Source organism: Pteropus vampyrus, unplaced genomic scaffold (assembly GCF_000151845.1).
Source record: "Pteropus vampyrus isolate Shadow unplaced genomic scaffold, Pvam_2.0 Scaffold5, whole genome shotgun sequence".
NCBI classification, from domain to species: Eukaryota; Metazoa; Chordata; class Mammalia; order Chiroptera; family Pteropodidae; genus Pteropus; species Pteropus vampyrus.
This window is the reverse complement of record NW_011888786.1, coordinates 8,086,908-8,107,950: the sequence shown is the minus strand read 5'-3', so window position 1 is coordinate 8,107,950 and position 21,043 is coordinate 8,086,908. Positions and strand designations below refer to the sequence as shown.

The 21,043-nt window shown below is 41.2% G+C and overlaps 1 protein-coding gene across 3 annotated transcripts in view; it reads left to right on the top strand.

Moving 5' to 3' along the window:
- Positions 1 to 21,043, top strand: part of CCDC149 (coiled-coil domain containing 149) — a 107,389-nt gene that overhangs the window by 69,113 nt on the left and 17,233 nt on the right. For all 3 annotated transcript variants that reach the window (XM_023534148.1, XM_011365280.2, XM_011365273.2), the window contains exons 5-10: positions 4,795 to 4,911; positions 5,692 to 5,864; positions 6,598 to 6,670; positions 8,087 to 8,171; positions 10,322 to 10,466; positions 19,027 to 19,103. In XM_023534148.1, coding sequence (XP_023389916.1) covers positions 4,795 to 4,911; positions 5,692 to 5,864; positions 6,598 to 6,670; positions 8,087 to 8,171; positions 10,322 to 10,466; positions 19,027 to 19,103 — 670 coding nt within the window. The remainder of the gene's footprint in view (positions 1 to 4,794; positions 4,912 to 5,691; positions 5,865 to 6,597; positions 6,671 to 8,086; positions 8,172 to 10,321; positions 10,467 to 19,026; positions 19,104 to 21,043) is intronic.

The following is a 21,043-nucleotide window of genomic DNA, read 5'->3' as shown; positions in this document are numbered from 1 at the left end:
TCATAGATTAGGTAACCATATAGGTATGGATTTATTTCTGGGCTCTCTGTTGTGTTCCGTTGATCTATGTGTCTGTCTTTATGCCAGTAACATGCTGTTTTGATTTCTATAGCCTTGTAGTATAGTTTGATATGAGATAGTGTGATACCTCCTAATTTGTTCTTTCTCAAGATTGCTGTGGCTATTCGGGGTCTTTTATGGTTCCCTATATATTTTTTAATTATTCTAGTATTGTGAAAAATGTCATTGGTATTTTGATAGGGATTGCCTTGAATCTATAGATTGCTTTTGGTAGTACGGGCATTTTAACAATGTTAATTCTTACTATCCATGAGTCCTATTATATGCTTCCATTTATTTGTATCTTCTTTAATTTCTTTTTTCAATGATTTATAATATTCAAAGTATAGGTCTTTTACCTTCAAGGGTAAATTTATTCCTAGGTATTTTATTATTTTTGGTGCAATTGTAAATGGAATTGTTTTTTTAATTTCTCTTTCTGATAGTTCATCATTGGTGTATAAAAATGCAACTGATTTCTGAATATTAATTTCATATCCTGCTACTTTCCTGAATTCACTTATCAGTTCTGACAGTTTTTGATGGAATCTTTAGGGTTCTCTATAAGGTATCATGTCATCGGGAAATAATGACAGTTTTACTTCTTCCTTTCCAGTTCGAATGCCTTTTATTTCTCTTTCTTGTCTGTTTGCTGTGGTAGGACTTCCAATGCTATGTTGAATAAAAGTGGGGAAAGTGAACATCCTTGTCTTGTTCTTGATCTTAAGGAAAATGCTTTTAGCTTTACTCTGTTGAGTTATGTTGTTAACTGTAGGTTTGTTATATATGGACTTTATTATGTTGAGGCGTGTTCTCGCTATTCATAATGGATGCTGGATTTTGTCAAACATTTTTTCTGCATCTATTGATATGATTATATGATTTTTATCTATCAGTTTGTTAATGTGTGTCCTATTAACTAATTTGTGGATATTGAACCAAACTTGCATCCCAGGAATAAATCCCACTTGATGATGGCGTACGATCTTTTTAATGTATTGCTGAATTCATTTTGCTAACATTTTGAGGATTTTTGCATCTATGTTTATCAGGGATATTAGCCTATAATTTTCTCTCTTTTTTTTGTAACATCTTTATCTGATTTTGGAATCAAGGTAATGGTGGCGTTGTAAAATAGGCTTGGAAGCCTTCCCTCCTCTTGAATTTTTTGGACTAGTTTGAGAAGAATAGGTGTTAATTCTTTTTTGAATATTTGATAAAATTCACCCATGAAGCCATCTGGTCCAGGACTTTTGGTTTTTGGGGGTTTTTTGACTAGTGATTTGATTTCATTAATAGTAGTCATCAGTTCAGATTTTCTGTTTTTTCTTGACTCAGTCTTGGGATATTGTATGTTTCTAGGAATGTATTTATTTTTTCCACATTGTTTGATTTGTTGGCCTATAATTGCTTGTAGTATTTCCTTATAATCCTTTGTATTCCTGTGGAGTCTATTGTCACTCCTCTTTCATTTCTGATTTTATTTATTTGGGTCTTCTCTCTTTTTTTCTTAATGCATCTGGTTAAAGGTTTATCAATTATGTTTATCTTTTCAAAGAACCAGCTCTTGGTTTTATTGATCTTTAGTACCGTTTTTTTTTTTTAAGACTCTATCTTATTTCCACTCTGATATTTATTATTTTCTTCCTTCTACTCACTTTGGGCTTTGTTTGCTGTTTTTTTTTTTTCTTCCTAGTTCCTTTAGTTATAAGGTTATATTGTTTATTTGAGCTTCTTTTTGTTTCTTGAGGTAGGCCTGCATTGCTATGAATTTCCCTCTTAGGACTGCTTTTACTATGTCCCATAGATTTTGAATCATTGTGTTTTCATTTTTGTTTCCAGGTATCTTTTAATTTCTTCCTTGATCTCATTGTTAACCTATTCATTGTTTAGTACTATGTTATTTAGCCTCCATGTGTCTATGTATTTCTCAGTTGTTTTGTTTTTTGTTTTTTTGAATTGATTCCTCGTTTCATACCATTGTGGTCAGAGAAGATGCTTGATACAATTTCAGTCTTCTTAAATTTATTGAGACTTGTTTTGTGGCCTAACATGTGGTCCTCAAAAATGTTCCACGTGCACTTGAAAAGAATGTATATTCTGCTGCTATGGGGTAAAATGCTGTAAAAATATCAATTAAATCCATCTGATCTACTGTGTCAGTTAAGACCACTATTTCTTTATTGATTTTCTGTCTGGAAGATCTGTACATTGGTGTCAGTGGGGTGTTAAAGTCCCCTAATATGACTATATTACTGTAGATCTCTCTTTTTATATCAGTCAATATTTGCTTTATGTATGTAGGTACTGTTATGTTGGGTGCATAAATGTTATGTTGGGTGCATAAATGTATGTCCTCTTGTTGGATTGATCCCTTTATCATTATGTAATGGCCTTCTTTGTCTCTTATCATAGTCTTTGTTTTGAGTCTCTTTTGTCTGACATAAGTATTGCGATCCCAGCTTTTATTCATTTCCATTTGCATGAAATATCTTTTTTCATCCCTTTACTTTTAGTCTGTGTGTGTCTCAAAAGATCTGAAGTGGGTTTCTTATAGACAGCCTATGTATGGGTCTTGTTTTCTTATCCATCCAGCTACTCTATGTCTTTCGATTGGAACGTTTAATCCATTTACATTTAGAGTGATTATTGATAGGTACATTGTTATTGCCATTTTATTATACTTTTTTTTTTTTTTTGCATGGGAGCCATTTTAAACAGCAAAAACCAATAAAAAGCACAAAAATGCAAAAAAAAATACATGGCACTAAATAGACCACGAAAAGGTGTGTATAGTAGAGAGCAGAAACAGAGGCAGAGCATCGTCTTGCTCAGTCTCAATTGGGAACCTGGCTGATGGACGATTCACATTTTTTACCACTCTGCACTTGTCCACTCATGTCCACGCATGATTCGAAACGCTGTGAGTGTTGATTTTGAGGTTACAAGTAAATTGATGCCAATTCACAAATACAGAATCTTTGAGTAATTTGGCTCAACCATAATCAGATTCCATGAAGCACAGTCATCTGTATCCATCCTCTGCCAGGTCTTTGTATAAACCTACTGCTGCCTGGAACATTGTCTGCCCAAACCCAGTTCTCCTTTAGCAAATGGTAGGTGCACAGTAAGCATTTGTCCAGTCCAATGGAGTATTTTTCAAATAAGGACCCAAAATTGATATCATTGGAAAAATGCTCTTTTCTTTAATCATCGTCTCTTTCAAAGTTTATTGCTGTTATTTACTATTTCAATCTAGTGAATATTCTACCTTGGCTTTTAACTTTCTATTTCTCACTTGACTCTAAATCCTTTAGAGACTTGAAGATAAAACCATTTTTTCTAGTGAAAGTGAATCCCTTAAGATTCACACAGGAACACGGAAGTGCATGCCACAAGCAGGCACTGCTGGCTGATTTGGATCTATGTGACAGCAAAAAACTGTCCCCGGGATCTCATCCATATGTGAAGCCCATTCACACACACCCTACAGGGAGGTGAGAGAATCAGAGTTATAATAACTTCTTTAGAAGAAGTTTCCAGAAGCAGTGCCGTAACTTTAAAATGTTACTCCGATGACAACCTGCTTGGCACTGATGGGCCTGTCGGGGGTGCTTTGGGACTATTGGATCTTCCTGGGGTCTCACAAAGTTCTCATCATGACCCCACCTAGAAGGTTTGGAGCTGCACATGGAACTTGACCCTGGAGTCTGGGGAAGCTGTGGATTCTGTGGGGATCTTTTGGAAAATTACATTTCTGGAGACTGGAATTTTATCCCTGGGAATTTAAAAACATATAAATAAACATGTTATAAAAATCATGCATACTTATTTTAAAAGTTAAAAAACAAGGAACAGAACGGATAGCACATGCAGTCTCACCATCACCTAAACACACACCGTTTAATATTTTGATGTATTTGGTAATTTTTTTTTCTTTCGTGCAGGGGTTCTCAGTGTAATTTTAGTCATACTGCATATAAAAGTTAGTATTCTGCTTTTTTTCCCCGCTTCACATGGTATCTTAAACGTGTCTGTGGCATTACACTACTCACATCACGCTCATTTCAAATGGCTACAAACCAGACCATTGATTGATTGCATTCTAGTTTGCTAACAATTCCGCTGTTGTTAGACATTGTTTCTAGTTTTTTTTACTCTTTCTACAAATAACAGTGCAATCTACTTTTTCTTTTCCCATAAAGCTAGTCCCTGTCTGGGGTTATTTTTAGCTTGGATTGTCGGAAGTCAAGTTACTGGATCATTGAGTAGGGACATTTTTAAGGCTCTTGATAATATAGCCTCATTGTTAAGAGTGTGGAAGCATGCCCATATCAGCATGTGTTATCATTTTTTAGTATTTGCTAAGTGTAAAAGAAACCCAGAATTTGTTTCCTCACCATGGCTGTGCTATATAGGTCATCCACCTTCAAATGCCCAGGCCTGTGTTCCTATCGGCCTCATACCCTGTATGCATACATACATGTGTATGTGCTGGCTTGTACAAAATATAAGATATTCTTTAAAATTCATCATATTGGCAAGACGTGTCTTTGTCTCATGCTTTTCCCCAGCATTTCTTGAAAAATCTTCCGAAAGTTGTTTCTGCCTAGTATGCTTGGGTTTTTGTTTGGATCTATTTATTTTGAATCTCTTTCTCTCTCCCTCCCCGCTTTCTCCCTCCCTCTCTCTCCTTCTCCCTACCCTCCCCCCGCCCCCCCAATGACAATGCAGCTCTTGAGGATGACAATTGCCAAACAGAGGCTCGGAGATGAAGAAATCGGCGTACGGCACTTTGCAGCCCACGAGCGTGAGGACTTGGTTCAGCAGCTGGAGAGAGCAAAGGAGCAGGTTACTTAGCAGCTGTTAAGAGTGGCGGAGGGGTTTGCACAGCGGGACGCAACGCCGAGGAGAGTAGACTGTGTCCCTGTTGTTCAGAGTGTGGGGCGCCTGCGATGCGAGTCGGAGGAGGAGAGATACAGGCGGAGCACTTTTCTTCCTTCCTGCGTCCCTAAACGGCCTCCTGTGTCTGTGGCTTCCATCGTTCTGAACACAGCAGGACACCCCCCCCCCACACACACACCCAGGATAGACAAGGAGAGAACAAAACGTGACAAACTGGCCTTAATTTGCAAGTATCCGCTGAAATGCTGAGTGATGCATTTTAGGCAATATCTCAGCGGGTTGAGAGCCCTACTTAGGGAACAGCTAAGATAACCTAGACTTTGCTTTCCTTCTCTTGCTAATTGGTTTTGAAGAGCAGAACAAGATTTCTGGGTCTAAAGTGGTTTGAAAAAGCATGTATTTGTAAGACACTGGTTGCTGTTCCCAGTGTCTGGATTTGCCCTTCTCCAGCCTCTGGCTTTGGGGCATACTGCCATTGATAAGGGATCGGTTCTGTCTTTCCAGGCTGCTGCACCCATCCCATCTCAGATACAGTGTCTGGCAGGAAGTCGTCCCCGTCCCCTTAGCTTTTATCATATTCCAGTGTGTGGTGCTTCGGTTGTATAGCATGCGGGTGGTATTAATTAGCTCTCTGAAAATCGGTCAACCTAGCGGAAGGCTCCGTCTCTGGCCGTGAAGCCGGCATCTTTAGAACATCTCGAGTGAGGGCGCTTCCCTTGGTTTCAGATCGAGTCTCTGGAGCACGACCTGCAGGCCTCGGTGGACGAGCTTCAGGATGTGAAAGAAGAGCGGTCTTCCTACCAGGACAAAGTGGAGAGGCTCAACCAGGAGCTAAACCACATTCTGGGCGGGCATGAGAACCGCATCATCGATGTGGATGCCTTGTGTATGGAGAACAGGCGAGTGGCTGGCCCAGCCTGTGCGTGGTCGTGGTGCTGGCTCTCTCTCCATGGACCTGCAGGCTGGCAGTTATTTGCAGCCCTATTTACCTTTGAGAAGAATTGCCTTACGATGAAGGGAAAGTCACAACCCCCTGAAACAATATCAATGTCACATATTCGTTGTAAAAGTCAGAAAAGAAGCACCACACACCTACATGCCTATATGCATACCTCTTTCTCTCTCCCTAGTTAAGCAAGAAGGGTAGGGAACCAGTGAAAGCTGCTTGTTATTGCTGTCAAGGAGAGAGAAAAGAATAAGAAAATAAATTGAGAAATTCCCTTAGCTGTTTCTTTTTTCCCCGAGGCAAATTTCAGTGTGCGTATGTGTCTAACTTAATGTTATGTCTGGTGTCGCCTCTTCCCACCTTCCTTCCCAGTAGAATCGTCTTAATGAGAACTACGTGAACACTGTGTTGATGTCCCTGAGGGGATCTCTGTGCAGGGCTCTTCTGAAGTGGGGTTTCTGTGATCTGGGCATATTTGACCTTGATCGCACCCATTTCAGCAGAGGTCACAAAGATGCACTTTTCTCAGCCTCCCTTCAGTGGTGAGAAGCATCACATGTCAAAAATGACTCCTCCGGCATGAGGTCTTCTTTTTTTCTCTTTTCCAATTTGAGTGTATGTTTTTTGTTTTTTTTTTTTCATTTTGCTCCCAAACACTTTCGAATTGTATCCATTTCTTTTTCCAGGTACCTTCAAGAGAGATTAAAACAACTTCATGAAGAGGTCAACCTCTTGAAATCCAACATTGCCAAGTACAAGGTAGCAGAATCCTGACGGGGATGGCGATGATTCACTAATGTGCATCTAAATGTCATTCTATTTTAATTCTCTTTTATGTGCCAAAGATATTTTAGTGCTTGCCTGCCCTCCCAGAGAGAGGCCAATAACTGAGGGTAACCGGTAAGAATCAAACCCCAAACAACAAACACAACAAAACAGCTTTTGCAAGAGGTCCTCCTGTTGCTGTTATCAGGACGGGGCACACAGAGACACCCAGAATCTGGATGTGGCCGCTTTGTAGCCTCAGTCCATGTGAAATTAGGCTTCTCATCCGGCTCTTCTATAAAGCGTTCTGTCATCAGATGCTATTTGTCTCATAATCATCCAGAAGAAAATGGTTTCCGAGCGATGAAGAAACAAAGATTGGGAAATCACAACTCAAACGATACTGTTCACGTCACACTGACGGGACACAATGTTTAAATTCTCCCCACTGTTATTTAGTCTCATTCCAGCACCATTAGTCTGATAATATCTGTTTCTGCAGATGTTACTTGTAAGTGTTATAATTAGAAAAATCTCCTGGGTTTCTCTGCTTTGAAAATAGATTGATTTCTCTTCCTGAGGGTGAAGTTTTACAGCAGTCTAGATGCTTGGAGAGCCTTCTCTTTTTCCTGGCTTTTGACATTGGCTTTTTTTTTCTCAGAAGTTTCCATGCTGTTCCTCCTTTCTGTAGTATGAGGGCCATGCTTTAGTTTACACCAGTCGATATATACACATGCAGCCAAAGAGAAATATAGCTTTTAAAGGTGTATAATTAATACATAATTTTGAAATATGTGCTTATGCTTTCCTTTAACAACATTTATTCAGTTCTTCTATTTGCCAAGCACTGGGTATATAGTATACATCGATTTTTAATGTAAGAGTCTCTTCTAGGAATGACACTCGGGTGGCACATATGCATTTCCCTATCTGGTGTTCATGGCAGATATCTCTGCTGATGGTGACTCTTTTTCCAGTCCAGCCAGAGAATCCTTCCAAATAGTTAGTGAACACTCTCCTGGCACTGGTGCATGAGAGTAAATCCATTTTCCATCTCACGTCTATTGGAAGGGATTTCATAACTAGTGACTTCACACGTTAGACTCACTTTTTGCTTCAGATTTGATTATTTAAGAAATGTGCATTGACTTCCTTTTATATATAAGGGAGACTATAATTGCTGTCATTCTGCCAGGCCCTTACTTAAAACAAAACAAAACCCTTTACCAAGTCCATACAAATCCTAACTCTTCAGCAGGGACCTAGAATTTTTAAAGATAGGCTAGCATTCAGAATTTGCAAAGAGTTCTTGTATGCTGGGTGGGAGGACACATCTAACCATAACTAGGTATCTTTCCATGATTGGCTTTTCTGACAGAGGTCTTTATTTTTCTCCCAATGTTGCTTTAGAATGCTCTTGAGAGACGGAAAAACTCAAAAGGCCAGGGTAAATCCAGCAGCACTGCCCTGACTGGAGTCCTCTCTGCAAAGCAAGGTAGAGTTCATTCTCCTGGAGGGGCCACTTACCATCACAGAACGATGCTAGAGCTGTCAGCCCACATCTTGTTTTGTGGACTGAGAACTGAGATGATCCTTGGAAACTTCCGCCTGCATCAGAATTCCCCGGAAGATTTGTTAAAACACAGATTACTAGGCCCCACCCCCAGCCCAGAGTTCCTAATCTGGTAGGTAGAGTGGGCTTGGAGGATAGTAGTTCCAAAAAGTCCCCAGGTGATACTGATGCCGGTTTGGAGACTCTGCTTTGAGAACTGCTGCCTTAGAGCTTTTCCTGATGGCTGGATCTCATTTGCATCCCTTCCTCCCCAGAACTGTGTTCTTCTTTCAAGAATGGTTTCCCTTCTCCTGGTCATCTCCGAGTACGTGTTTCAACCTCATCAAATTTCTGTTTTTCCTGACCTCTATGATCAGCGTAGAAAAGTCTCATGGCTGCCGAGATCATTTTATGATGGAACATGTGCCTTTTTTAGAGAAGCTTTTATTGATTGCAATTTTGTTCCTCCTCTTTGTCGATTCTGATGAAAAATAATGATCTTCCAGAAACAGTCTAGGGGAAGAAATAGCAGAGAGCTTGCTCCTGACACTTAATATTTGGGAATTCAGTTCTAAACATAAGCCTCAAGTCAGACATGCTCGACTGGCCCACTTTTGGGGTTGTTGGCAGGACAGACCAGCAACATTCAGATGGCAGTCTTAATCAGAGCTAGAGTGGCTTAAAAAGAAATGCTGAATCTCCAGCCTACCTAATAACCAAGGCACTTTAACAAGCAGCTTCTTTTTTTTTTTTTTTATTCCACTAGAATTTGTTTTTATTTTAATTTAATCTAATTTAATTAATTTATTTATTTATTTATTTATTTTAAATGCCTATAAGCTCCTGATCTTCCTAGGTGGTCTCCCATCCAGGTATGAACCAGACCCGACCCTGCTTAGCTTCCGAGATCTGACGAGATCGGGCACATTCAGGGTAGAATTTGTTTTTAAAAAGAAAACTACAGTCCTCTACAGAAATGAGAAGCAGCACGTCGAAGGTTAGCTTTGGATACCGTCGCTAGCATAGAACCTTTGAGTGCTAAGACCCAGCCTTATCACTGCCATGGGGAATGCCAGCCACACCCAACACCATGGCAGGGCACGCAGTCTGGCACGACCTTTCTAGAGAATCATTGGGCAGCCTCTTATGAAATGCCTTAAACCGATCCTTTTTGAGCCAGCAAGAAATAATTACACGGATGTACAAACATTTTGCTTCGAGAAAGTTCTTCCTATATTAATTATAATAAAAAAATTGGAAACAATATAAATGTCCGGAAGTAATTATTATATATCTCTACATGAACTCGTAAGCAGCCATTCAATTTTATGTTATAGGAAATATTCATGGTGAAGCCATCAAGTCAAAAAGCAGAGGGGTTTTTTCCCATTTTTGAAGAAAAATGTTTGACTTTGTATATCTGCATCTAGTCATGTAGGAAATGGTGCTCAAAAATATACAGTGATTTATGCTGTTTCTTTTTTTTTCTGCCTAGTAGGAGTAAGTGGTCATTGTCTTTTTGTCTTATCTCTTGGTTCTTCTACCCATTCTAAGAATGTGCACATGCAAAGTATATTTTGCAGTTTAAATAATCTCCTCAATTATCTTGCTTCCCACTGCGGGTACCACACCCTGGGAATCTCTGATATAACGTAAGGTGTTCAGGACATGAGTCATCGTCATTAGTGTAGTGACAGGACATTTAGCCAGTGTTTTTAATCTATCCGCACCTTGCTTTCCTGTCTATAAAATGAGAATAAATACTACTTCCCAGGTAGATTTTTTTGTTCTTTTTCATTTTAAGTCTCAAAGGACTTAGTACGAAAGTGTTTTGAAAGTATAAAATACTGGATAAATGCAACAGATTATTATCCTTTAAAAAAATGTTGATAAAAGTCCATGATGACGTCCTCTTTTCTGTTTAATCCACACACTGAATTTTATTTTTTTTTACTCTTGACACTTGACGTGGACTCTTCAATACAACGTGGTAACATTTCAAAGCTGGGTGCTTGCTTATCACATCCGAGAACTGCCACTGGTGGCATTCCAGATGAATTGGAGACTGAGCCATACCTTTTATATCCCACCAGTTCAGGACCTGTTATCTGAGGATCACGGATGCAGTCTCCCAGCCACTCCGCAGTCCATTTCCGATCTGAAGTCTCTGGCCACGGCCCTGCTGGAGACGATCCACGAGAAAAACATGGTCATCCAGCACCAGAGGCAGACCAACAAGTAGGTGACCGGACCCTTGGGTGGAGGGCGGGCAGGAAAGATGTGGGATGATGGAAACTGGGTGAGACTACAGGCCTTAAGGGAAGAGGGTGCGAGCCCTCAAATCTGGAAGGAAATTTATTAAACTAGAACTGCGTTTGGATAGCCCCTGGGCTATCGGCTAAGATCCAACAAGCAAATAATAGTAGTCACTGCTTATTGAATGTGAGCTCTGAGCTGCTCACTGAATAATGCACATTACGTGGGTGGTTTCTATGCTATACTTGCCTGGGTGACTTAGCCTACCTCTCCTCCAGATCTCCATAAGGGAAGCACCTCCTGAGCGCCATTTTAACCAACAGCATGACTTTGAGGGCTCTGAATGGCAGGAACAGCCAAGCATCAACTCAGAGGCAGCTGGGTCTCCAAGGGGGGGTCTCGTGTCACTCTTCAGAATCAGCAAAAAAGATGGCGAAAGGAACAATCATTAAAACACAGTGTCTTATTTGGGTATTATAAACACATATTGACTACACTGCGCAAAATCAAGCAAGTTAAAGTAGCCATTAGAGATGACAAGCAAAATTAAAGTGTTCAGAGAAAGTGAATAAACAATAAACTGAAGCAGTTTATTAAACACGGCAAACAGGGCGGACTTCGTGGGTGAGTGACCCATGCAGTTGCTCAAGACCCGATGGTCCGATGGGCCCTGCACTGGATCTAATGCTCCTTTCGCCATCTTGAAATTCTTAATCATTTTTTAGCAAGGGGGCCCCACATTTTCATTTTGCACTGGATCCTGAAAATTCTGCAGCTCCTTAAAAGACCTACACCCAGAACCAAAATGGAAGTGTGGGGGAAGCGAGCAGGCACAGAGAAGGCTGGGCTTCCAGCAAAAAGGGGACGGACCGGGGAGTTGGGGGCCTGGTGAGGCAACTGGAATATGATTGAGAGCAACACAGAAAAAGGAGAAGGCAAGAGTGGAAGGGAGATCGCGCAGGAGATGAAGACATATATAAAAGAAGGCAGGGAGCAGCGGAGGGAGTCTGGGCAATCTCGAAGGAATGACAAGGGTAATTTATTGACAGAGGAAGTTTCGAAAATTCCTCGAAAAGAAATCTTAACCAAGGAATGAAACAGCCAGAGGCCGAAATGCAGATGCCTCTCAGGGGAGGGAGAAGGGGTGGGAAACCTCCCCAGAAGAGATACAGGTCTGCTTTGTCCAGGCAGAACCCCTACGGCTTCAGGGTCCCCTCACCCTGTAAAGGCCCCCTCAAGGTTCTTCCAAACCTTGTCGGGTCTTCTAAATGCTAATCTATTCTCACTGGGGGACCTCGGCCCCTCTGACTGAGAAAACACAGGCTTCTCATCATGAGTCCCAAGACTTGCTGTCCCCCTCCCCCCCACCCCCCAAAACCGATGCCTCCCACCCTCTCACCCACCCCTGTCCCTGGGACCACGCTGGCCACCAGTCCTGTCGGCCCACACCAGCTCCCCTCTTCTGGGGCCTGGCTCACCTGCGACCTCCTCTTTCAGTCTCCCCAAACTCTGCCCCTCCTCTGGCTTCTTCCTCGTCACCCAGGAACCTCATAGCTCTTGCCGAACCCCCAAAGCCTTTCCTCAACTCTGCAGCTGCCCATGCGTTCCACTCACCTCGAAGCTTTGTGAACAAGGAGGCCGTCTCTACTTCGCCAACAGCTGCCCCCTCCAACTGTCTACTGGGGGGCACTTATGCTTGTTGAGAAATGCGAATTCAGCAGGGGCGGGATGGGATGGGGATGGGATGGAGGAGATTCCTTGCACAGGAAAGAAAGATCACCTCGGCTTGCATTTCTCCCAACACCCCTTCTGGCATTGTCCACTGCGGGTCATCACGACCTCCGAACACCGCTTTCCGAGTCTCTTTCTTCTGTAAGTTCTCTGCACCCGCATCTCTATCTCGTGACCCATCTTCTTGAATTCCTCCCACTTTCTCTGGTGTCTCAGTCCTTCTCCCCCGTCCTCCTCTTCCCCCTCTGCCACCCGAGGCCTCCCCCTCCACTTTTCATTGCCATCTTTCATTCTTCTTCACTTATCTGGAGACCTTATTCCCCCCCTGCTTTGCCTCTAGTTCTCTGCAGACTCTTCTCAGAACTCTTGTCTCCACCACCCCATCAAGAGCAAGACGCACATTTCTAACCTCTAGGTCAACTGTCTCCCCTGATAATCTGTTAGAAACTCAGATTCGATAAATCTGGAGTCTGAGCCATCCATCCTTTAGTACGTTTTAAGACATTTTAAAATGCTCCTGCCCTGTAACCCAGGTGATCTGCTGCTAGGAATTTATCCTAATGGAAAAATCAGAACGATGCCCTAAGATTTACACATGCGGTGGTTCATTGTGTGTTCATTTATAAGAAAAATGGAAACAACCCAAGTGTTTTTTAATTGGAGAATGATTAAAATTATAGTAAATCTAAAAGATAGAATATTACGCAGCCATTTAAAGCATGATTTGAAGAATATTTAATGGGCTCTGCCTACCATCCTAACACCCCGGTTTGACAAACTTCCGCATCGCTCGGGTTTAAGCTGTCCCAAAGCCAGAATGTTTGTCCATCTCGGTCACTGTTCTCTCCCGGTATGTGGGATAATGCTGGGCCCACAGTGGGTGCTCACGACTATTTGATGAATTGATGATTGAGTCATCTCCTAACTGTTCCTTTTCTGTTAACACACACACATCCAAATGGTCATTAGGCTTTACGATTTTCGTGCATTCATTTATCCAGCATATATTTCCCGAGCGTTAACCGTGGACCTTCAGTGAACATCTCCTACCTGCCTGCTCTGCTTTCTCCCCACCAGACCATCACCTCCTCCTTGGGAAAACTACCATCAACCCTCCAGCCTCAGACCCCGTCCCCGCCTCCCCTACTGCCTCCCACACCCACTTGCCTGCCAAGGTTCTGATCATGTCACAAGCCACCACTGAAAAGCTGGACTGAGTCCCCACTGTCTGCCAAACACGGACCCACATTGCTGTTCTCCTGAAAGTTCTGCCTCTCTGACAGGCTGATTTCCTAATGCACCCCTAACATTTCTCACTGCAAACCATACACGCTCCTAACTGCCACGGGCTCTCCCCTCTTTTAAGAAGGACCAACATTTTCGTCTTGCCAGGTTTATTTTTGCTTTAACGCACCTTTTCATTTTAACTATTACGTAATAATTTTGAACCATCTCGTAATTCAAATTTTAAAAGGTTAAACAACAATACACAGTAAATCCTTGAGTAACATCATTTCGTTCAACCACGTTTCGTTATAATGTTGATGAGTTGCATAACAACTTAACTCTTCTGTATATCAATTAGCCTGTGGTAAAATTGGTGTCATTATACGTTGTTTCACTTAAAGTCAAAGATTTTATTGAGGACATTAAGTTAGGTCTTACTGTGTCTCCAAATTGCTGCTATTTCTCAGTCACCCAAGTCCCCTTCCTGGAAGAAAGCCCTGTTCCTTATTTCCTGTGGACCCTCCCCAAGGCTGCATGTATAAGCAAATGCATAATACACATAGGCCCACATAAATACTCATATGTACTTAAATAGATATAGGTATTCTGTTTTTTGGTTTTTGGGTTTGTTTTTTTTACAAATAGTAGCTAGAATACACAAAAAAGTTTTTTTCCCACTGTTCTGTACCTTCTCAGTAACAATAGATCTTGAAGATTGCCTCATATCCACACATAACATACCTCATGTGCCATTTTTAATGCTCAGAGGGTCTTAGGTTTCATACTTTCAATGAATGTTTTATTTGGGAGCATGTAAAGAAACTAATTATACAACAAATAGAATGGGGGCTAAAAATAGAATGTGAATTTTGTCTGCTTGCTGTTATCCCCCATGATTTAGCCTTTCGTAACTAAAATAATAAAATAGCTTTGTTTTGGTGGAGCACGATAAGTAGGAATAAAGGCATTCTGTTCTGTAAGTGTGTTTTCCACTGCCCACCCCTTGACAGGGTTCAGTGGGAGCCATCTTGAAGAACTGATGAAGAAACCTAGGACTTTACATTTTGAGAGGATGTTCAATTAATAGGCATTTTGCTTGAGGTACTTTTTCCAAAGAGTTGGCAGTTGTCTGATTATTGCTAAAGAAGAGATGAGGTTCACTCGTCTTATAAACAGATGGCAAAGCATTAATAGAAGAGGCAGATGTTAAAGTACTGTTTCACTGAATACCACATTTAGTTCTCCAGTCTCTCCCTACAAACCGTCACTTTGCCAGTGATGGGGCGGTGGCAGCGATGGTGAATTTATGAGGACATACTGGCCTTCCGCTGCCCTTCCTGCTACGTCTGACACTGTTCACTCCTCTTCCCCTTCCCTGTCCAATGGTAAATAGCTTGGAAGTTCAAGATCTTAGTAGCAGCAGGAGCTGTCAGGGATCAGAGCAGATTCAAAAGAAGGCCACTGGGGTGGAAGTGGGGGCAGGGTCATCTCCAGGTCTTTGCAGAGCCACAGCCTCCTGCATCCTCGTCAGGCCCTGGCTGTCACAGGGACCCTCACTCAGGGAGTCGTGCTCCCTGTGTTGTCCAAGAAGCAAGGACAGTCACAGCGGTGGCCAGTTCCTGAGTTAGTTCCGTCTTTGCAGATCCCCTAACATGATGTTACCAGAAACTGCTACCGCAAGTCCATCTAGGGGCCTGACGTCTTCAGGATCTTCCTAGACTACTAGGTGGACATGTGCTGAACTCTCCCCTATCTTAAAACAAACTGGAGCGAAATAAAAGTTTTTATTTTTATTTAAAAATCTCCCCTGTCCTACAAAAAAATCCTCTCTCGAGCCTGTGTATGCCTCAAGCTACTGCCCTGTCTCCTCCTAGTCCCTGCTAAGCTACTTGAAGAGCCATCTGTATTCGCTGCCTAGACTTTCTCGTAGTCTCTTCTTGTCTCTACCGTGTCACTTGGATTCTGGATTTCACCGCCTCCATGGAAACCTCCCTCTCAAGAGTCAGGCATGTCTTCTAAGAAGCCTCCTCTAAACTTTCATCTAGAAGTTCGACCGCTTCTGGAAGAAGATAACACTGACTGCCCCGTCCCTCCTGGAACTCTCTCCCCCCTCGGCTTCCGAGGCCCGCACCGCCCTGCCTCCCCCCGTCCTTCGTCTCTGCTGTGCTCCTCACAGCTTTCTGCCGATCACAGGAGGCTCTCTAGCTCCCAGTTCTTCTGACTCCTCCTGCTCTGTCGGCAAGTAGATTCGCGCCCCCAACCTGCACGCTCATCTTTGCACTCCCAGCTCTTTCTTTTCTCCCGTGTGTCCAGACGGATACCCTTTAGACACCTCAGACCGCTCACCCCCCTCCTTACTGTGGCTCCGTTCTTTTGGCTTCTCCACTTCTCCGCTGTCTTGGTTTGTTCCACCGTCGTCATCAGCCAGGACGCTGATGCCCTTCTTCCTGGTCTTTCCACTGCTACTCATATTCCTTCCAGTGCCTTCTCAACTCTCCATCAAGAATACTTTCTCTAAACTTCACTTATGCCGCGTCTCTGCTTAACATACGTCAGTATCTCCCGATTGCCAGTGTATAAGTCTCGACGTTCTCAATATGGCAACAAGATCATTATGAGCCTCTCTGGATTCATCTTTCATTTAATCTTCGCTTCTGCTCTATAGTTCTACTGAGGTATTTCTGTATTTCCAGGCCCGGGTTTTGATTCTGGCCCCTCCACTTACTACGTGTGTCGCCCTGGGCTAGTTAGTTGACCTCTCTGGTCTCAGTTCCCTCATCTACAGAGTGAGGATAATAAGAGCTGCCTAATTGGTTGTGGCAAGAGACTAAGCGAGGGAGTAACTATGTAAAGTCCGATACAAAACAAGTGATTGGTGAATGTCACCTGTCGTGAAAGCCTTCCACCGGCACTCTGCATGTGTGTGTCTGTGGGTGTGGATCTGTCTGTCCATCTCCCATCAGATTTTTGGTCCCTCAAATACAGGTGCAGGGTCTGCTTCTCTTCATCATCCCTTACAGCCTCCATAATTCTGTTGAATTAGTCAAACTAAATTGAATGGATCCTGTTCCCACTACTACTATCTCCACCTGTGGAAACTGCCAGCTATTAAGACTCACGCAGCCCTCCTCTCTTGCTGGGCTGCATCACACTGCGTTCGGTGGACCGCCTTCTGTGTTCTTTTAGTGTGAAGCCTCTTTGTCATCTGAAACTTCTTGGGTTACATTTTGCAAGTCAACTGTGGCTACATCTATATTTCAATATGCACAGTTTTTAACGAGAATTTGCTCCTGGCATGAGAAAGCTCATTTGACAGTGCCACTACTGGGTATGGGTTAAGAGTATGCACTTTGGAGGCAAACCAAGGCTTAGGTTCAAATCCAGACTCATCACCAGCTGAGCCCCACATGTGGTTTTGGTCAAGTTGACGAACTGCCATGCTTCTGTTTCCTGGGGGGAGGTGTAGTGTATGGCGGGCGAGAGCGCTGGGCGTTGGGAAGAGACAGAGCTTTGAGACGGACTATGTGTCCTTGGGCAAGTTGCCTAACCTCTCTGTTCCTTAGGGTCCACATGTTCAAAAGGAGGATAATACTATAACATACACTGCAGGGTTTTTGTCAGGCCTAATGAGATAGTGCAAGTCCTCTAGGTGTTCAGCATGGATTCTGACTCATCTCCAGGACTCAGGCAAGATTGGTTTTGCTGTTCGTGTTAACGGTAGCGTAGTCACTATTGTTACTGATACTATCGCTATGACCACGACTCCTCCTGGGTCCATTTTACTGCCTGCAGCCCTGCATCAGATGCCTGTGTCAGGCCAAAGAAGAAAGCAGTCACCACTGACAAACTTAGGCAGGGCCTCTGAAAGTAGATTGTTGGGGACACCAGCAAATTCAGGTCGCTCCATTTCTGGGAGACCTGGCTGTGTTATCAGGGAACATCAGAAAAAATACAACCTAATGTCTCTACGCCACGCCTTCGAATGTTGCGCTGACGGCATCCTTCAGCGTCCACGGAAGAGTTAAGCCTTATCTTTTGTTTCCGAGAGGCAGCCACGTACAGATGATCTTGATCTTGTTAAAAAAAAAAAAAAAACAGGCGTCAACGTGGACACAGCTGTGATTGCATCTCAACCCCATCAGCTGGTGAAAAGGGAGCTTGGATCCGAAGGTCTGAGCAAAATATTGAAAGCGAGATTACGAAGAATGGTGTTTATTGAAGGGTCAGAGACATGAAAGCAGAACGGACCCAACAAATGGAGTGAAAATTGAAAGTAATTGATAAAGACTATGCAGAATTTAAGACTTAAGGAAAAGAAGCAAAGAAAAGCTTTAAGTACCTAGAAGAAGAAATCCACATACAATAATGTCAAAGAGTTTCTTGTGCACTCAGAGGGAATATTAATTAAGATGCTGCAAGTCAATTCAGGTAAAATTCGGATGAATTCAAAGCCATATATATATATATGTGCAGATATATACATATTCATGTCTCTGCATATATGTGGGTGTGTGCAGATATCTCTGGAATATAAAAAGAGCCAGGAGAACAATTCAGTGTTCTGATTTTTCCTGCTGAAAGGAATTGAACCTTTTTTATTAAGGATAATTTCTGTATCATTTTAGCACAGCAGTGCCAAGAAAATCTCCCAAATAATATAAAGACTGATTTTTCAATTTCTAGGCCAATGGAAAATGATTGAAATTTTAGATGATTATCAAATCATTTCCCTATATATTTAATTTTGCGTAGAATAAAGGAGAGGAAATATATGCCCACACTTCTGTCTTTGCAGATTGACAAAGGTCGACTCAGGTTAACAGTATAATCTTTTCAAATAAATCGTTCCGGAACATATATATCAATGAGTCAGAATGGTCAACTTGGAAAGCAGTATCATTATTCTAGTGATTTTACAATTACTGAGAGTTCTTTTGAAATGTCTCTTTTTAAAAATTCTCTCCATTGATAATTACAATACATGAGAAGAGAAAAGCATTTATTTAATCAAATACATTTTTGATCATCTACCAGGCATTATGCTAGATATCAAGCAAGAATTAGACATCAAAAAGATACAGGCTAGGTCTAAGAAGGCAGATTTTATTATTTTATTGACTTGTAGGAACATTACCAGGTATGTTCACTTACCTTATTTGTTGAACTGTTTGTTTCCAAAACTCAGATCCACCCTCGAGGAATCAAGATGTGATACTACTAAGGATATTCAAAATTAATTGTCAATTTTAGCAATTCCCAAATAGAAATTCTGTAAGACATTTGGATAATGGTGGAGTAATTGTTTAGTTTCCCAGGGGGTCTACTTTTGTGGGAGAGGACTCACTTGAAAAACATTTAGTTTTTTAAAAAATTGTTCACTATATATTTTCATATGTATTTTTGATAGAGTATATGTGTTTTATATATGCTTCACACACACACACACACACACACACACACACATACATACATACACAGACTCCGTTTTTAGTGTATATCTTAAATCTCAAAACATTTTCTCTCTACGAGGGCACTAGTGGGTTTCTCATTAATCCGTCTGCTCCCATTTTCTCCCCTTTTCCAGAATCCTAGGGAATCGGGTGGCTGAACTAGAGAAAAAATTAAGAACCCTGGAAGTTTCTGGTTTGTGGAGTCTTCCAGGTAAGCAGAATTTCATGAAAATTGTTTTCCTTTTTTTTTTTTTTTTTTTTAAAGAAGCACTCACATAATTTGCAAATATTCTACCTCTTCAATGTTCTTTTTTTGGAAGATTGTTGCCAAGAAATCTACAAGTGTTTTAAACTTAGAAACTGTCATTTTGGGAGGAAATCAGAAAAAATACAGTAAATGTGCAGATTATCATCTACGTAACTATGAAGTTTTGCTAAACTAAATTCTGAAATTGTTTTTTTAAAAATTTTGTAAATATAGTAAATTATTTCATTTTTGTTACATATAGGTATCTTATAAAGATTTGTTCCATTTAATTATCAGTTCTAAAAATGAATGTTTTGCTAAACTAAATTCTGAAATATGTTTTTTAAAAATTTTGTAAATATAGTAAATTATTTCATTTTTGTTACATATAGGTATCTTATAAAGATTTGTTCCATTTAATTATCAGTTCTAAAAATGAATGTAAGAATATATAAAGATTTGTTCAATTTAATTGTCCATCCTAAAAATAAAAATAAGAAAAAACAAATGTTCCAACCCAAATGCACTTTACAACTTCTTTCTCCTCTCTTCCCCATCCCTCCTTTTTTTTTTTTTTTTTTTATGTAGCTTGAAAATCAAAATTTCCTGTGGAGAGTTTTTTCACAATTGTATACAGGTGTGGGGACACACTGATTTTCCCTTTAATTAGCTATATTTATCTTGTTTGTCTTGGTCAGATACCCACTTCACAAGACCACCGTGAAGTATTCCCTCTTTCTTTACAGTCTCCAGAAAGTAGTATTTATCATTTTCCACAACCTCTCTTTCCCTGGAAGCAATGTCGTACATATATTTTTAGTTACTTAACCTTTCTGCATAAACCAGTTTCCTCTACCCCTGATTCGTATCAGTTGCTTCCCTGTAATTTTTGAGAAATGAAAATTGTCACGGGGACGTGGACCACAACACATTTTCTTAATGTAAATCCGAATCGCCGCCTTAGGTTGCCTGAAAGTGTGTTTCATAAATTAGAATTTTTAGCAGAGATTCCTTGAACTTGCTGTCAAAAGACCTAACAGAACTAATTAGTGGCGAGTGCCCTCCTGGGGATTTGAATGATCCATTTTGCACGAGAACCTTTTGATGCGGTTAAAACCTTATCTTCTTTGAAGGCCTTCCTTTTATTGCATTGAATTTCAACACATTCGGGCAAATTTATCGTTTATTTGTGCAGTCAGATTGCTATTTCTGTGCATGTACTGTTTTTTCCCCCTCTCCAATGACTTAGTGAAATTTCACAATGTTTTATTTCTACAACTTATATAAAAAGCTGGAAGTTGAATAACTGAACGAATGCTGAGAATTTTCTTCCTCTGGTGTTGTTTGGTCTAGGTCAGAATGGCTATTATGCAATAACAATTGTTTTTTTTTTCTTCTTCCTTTTGCTGCCTGAAGGCCTGAGCTACAATGTTTCAGTAGGATTTGGGAGTATGTTCTATTTGAAATATCTGTGTTTGTGGCTTATATCAACAGTGTATTAATATCATCCCTGCATGTAAATAAATAGAAATGCATTCTCTATGTGTCCTTGCACTTTCCTGATTAGAACAATTGAAATGGAGAATTCAATTAGTACAAAGCAAATATTAAATGGTAAAATTAGCTTTGAGGGGCTCGGTTGAATGGATTTTACACCATGGCTATGTTTGTTTTAATCTCCAGCCTCCACATTGATGCAAAGTGGGAGGACAGGAAATTGAGTGGCAATTTCCCGGATGCGATACAGTTTATGTAACAGAATAGCATTTCCCGGGTGCAGTGAAGGATGTCACAATGAAGCATGGCCTTATGATCATTGTCAAACCCTGGTAGAATAAGGGGGATGGACCTCTCCTGGTGTAAATCAGACAAACCCCTTCTGTCTGCTCATTGTTTTATGGCTC